Raw genomic sequence first — 1,769 nt, forward strand, 5'->3', positions numbered from 1 at the left:
TTTGAGAGCCACAAGGAGGGCCTCTCCAATCTGTCTTCCGGGGCGCGAGTCAAGGTGCCCGACCCCGCCCCCCCCCCCCCCCCCCCCCCCCCGCAAAAGCACCCCGGTGCCGCTGTCTCCCCGCGGCGGCTCCCTCTGGGCGCTTTTTTTTTTTGCCGCCCCTCCCTCTCTTTCCCTCTCCTCCCCTGACATCATCTGACCACCGGCGGTTGTTGCCCCGTCTCCTGGCCTTTTCCTGTCCCCTCCCCCCCCCCCTCCCCCCAGCCCTACTTTGGTGACCTCAGCTGGGTCCATGCGTTCGCCGCTGAGATGTCCGGTCTGGAGCTGAATCTCGACGATGACAATGACCCGACCAACCCGTCCTCGAGCGCGCGCATCCGCGAGCGCACCGAGAGTGTGCGGGACCACCTGCTGGAGTTCATCGATCCCTACGTCCAGACACGTGCGTCCACTCCTGCATGCATGCGCTCCGCGCACAATCCCCGCCCCCTCGCCGGCCCAGGCACACGCTAACACATGCGCGAAAACACACGCACACGCACACACACACACACACACACACACACACACACACACACACACACAACGCCAATGGCGCCAACAACCTCTGATGCGGTCTTGGGCCTTCTTGCTGGCCCTCCCCTCCCCAGGCGATGCGGAGTCCTTCCGCAAGCATGTCACCCAGGAGATGGAGGCCCTGCGCATGAGTCCCAACGGGCCACTCCTCCTGCGCAGCCTGGGCAAGGTGTACCTCGAGGCCGGTAACCAGATGGCCGTCCTTCGGCGTCGGTTCGGCATCCTCCGGTTCCTGGGCCAGGGCTTGAAGCGCATGTCCATTGGCGTCGGTGAAACCATCCGCTTTGCCACCCTCCAGTCCTCCGTCTACAAGACTATGACCGAGCTGGAGCAGGCCACCAAGGCCGACCTTCCGGACAAGGAACTCATTGATCTGCTGTCGAAGCGTTCGGCCGAGCGTGGTGCGTCTCAATCACACACACGCACACACGCACACACGCACACACGCACACACGCACACACACGCACACACATCCCGCGGGGCTGGGAGTGCCCCTCTCCTTCGCCATTTGTTTGTGTGTTTGTGTGTGTGTGTGCGCGCGCGCGCGCGGGAGGGTCTGTGTGCATGTCACATTCATGATCCCGCCCTTTCAGCGCATGAGCTTCATTAGCTGACCTCCCCTCTTTATGCCCGACATCGGCCTCTTCTTTTTTTTTTTCCCGTGCCGGTGCTCCTGCTCGCACGTGGTGGACGACCCAGGCTATGCCCTGCTCACTGCGCTTACGGCTCGTGAAATCCGGGTGATCGTGGCCGAGTCGCTCGAGGACATTTTCGCCGTCCCCGATGTGGACCTCAAGGATCCGGACGCCTGGAAGGACAAGGACCCGATGGAGGAAATCCACCATCGCGTGGACGCCATCCTCATCATGGGCGAGATCTTCTCCTCGGCCAAGCCGGTCCCCGGCCAATCGGAGTATGACAACCCCTTCGCCTTCACCGAGGACGACGACGAGTAAGGCCGCGTGAAGCCGCGCGCGCGCATTCCCCACCACGGGGGGCATGGCTGGCCACATCCTGTCCCCGCCCCCCCCCCCCTCCCTCCCCCACCTTCACAAACACATGCGTCCTTGCGGGCGGGCACGCACCGCCTCGTGCAGCGCATGCCGCCTTGCCACACACCGGGAGAAGCACGCCGTCCTCCAGGGGAGCACGCGAAAGAGAGAGAGAGAGAGAGAGAGAGAGAGAGAGAGAG

The 1,769-nt window shown here is 63.8% G+C and overlaps 1 protein-coding gene across 2 annotated transcripts in view; it reads left to right on the forward strand.

The window, feature by feature from the left end:
• The window catches only part of H696_04823, a 3,639-nt gene extending 2,023 nt beyond the window's left edge, over positions 1-1,616 (forward strand). For both annotated transcript variants that reach the window (XM_009498688.1, XM_009498687.1), the window contains 3 exons: positions 265-442; positions 651-977; positions 1,277-1,616. In XM_009498688.1, the coding sequence (XP_009496963.1) occupies positions 265-442; positions 651-977; positions 1,277-1,533 (762 nt within the window). In that variant the 3' untranslated portion in view covers positions 1,534-1,616. The remainder of the gene's footprint in view (positions 1-264; positions 443-650; positions 978-1,276) is intronic.
• The last annotated feature ends 153 nt before the right edge of the window (positions 1,617-1,769 follow it).

The sequence above is a fragment of the Fonticula alba genome, assembly GCF_000388065.1.
Source record: "Fonticula alba strain ATCC 38817 unplaced genomic scaffold supercont2.8, whole genome shotgun sequence".
In the NCBI taxonomy this organism is placed as follows: Eukaryota; order Rotosphaerida; family Fonticulaceae; genus Fonticula; species Fonticula alba.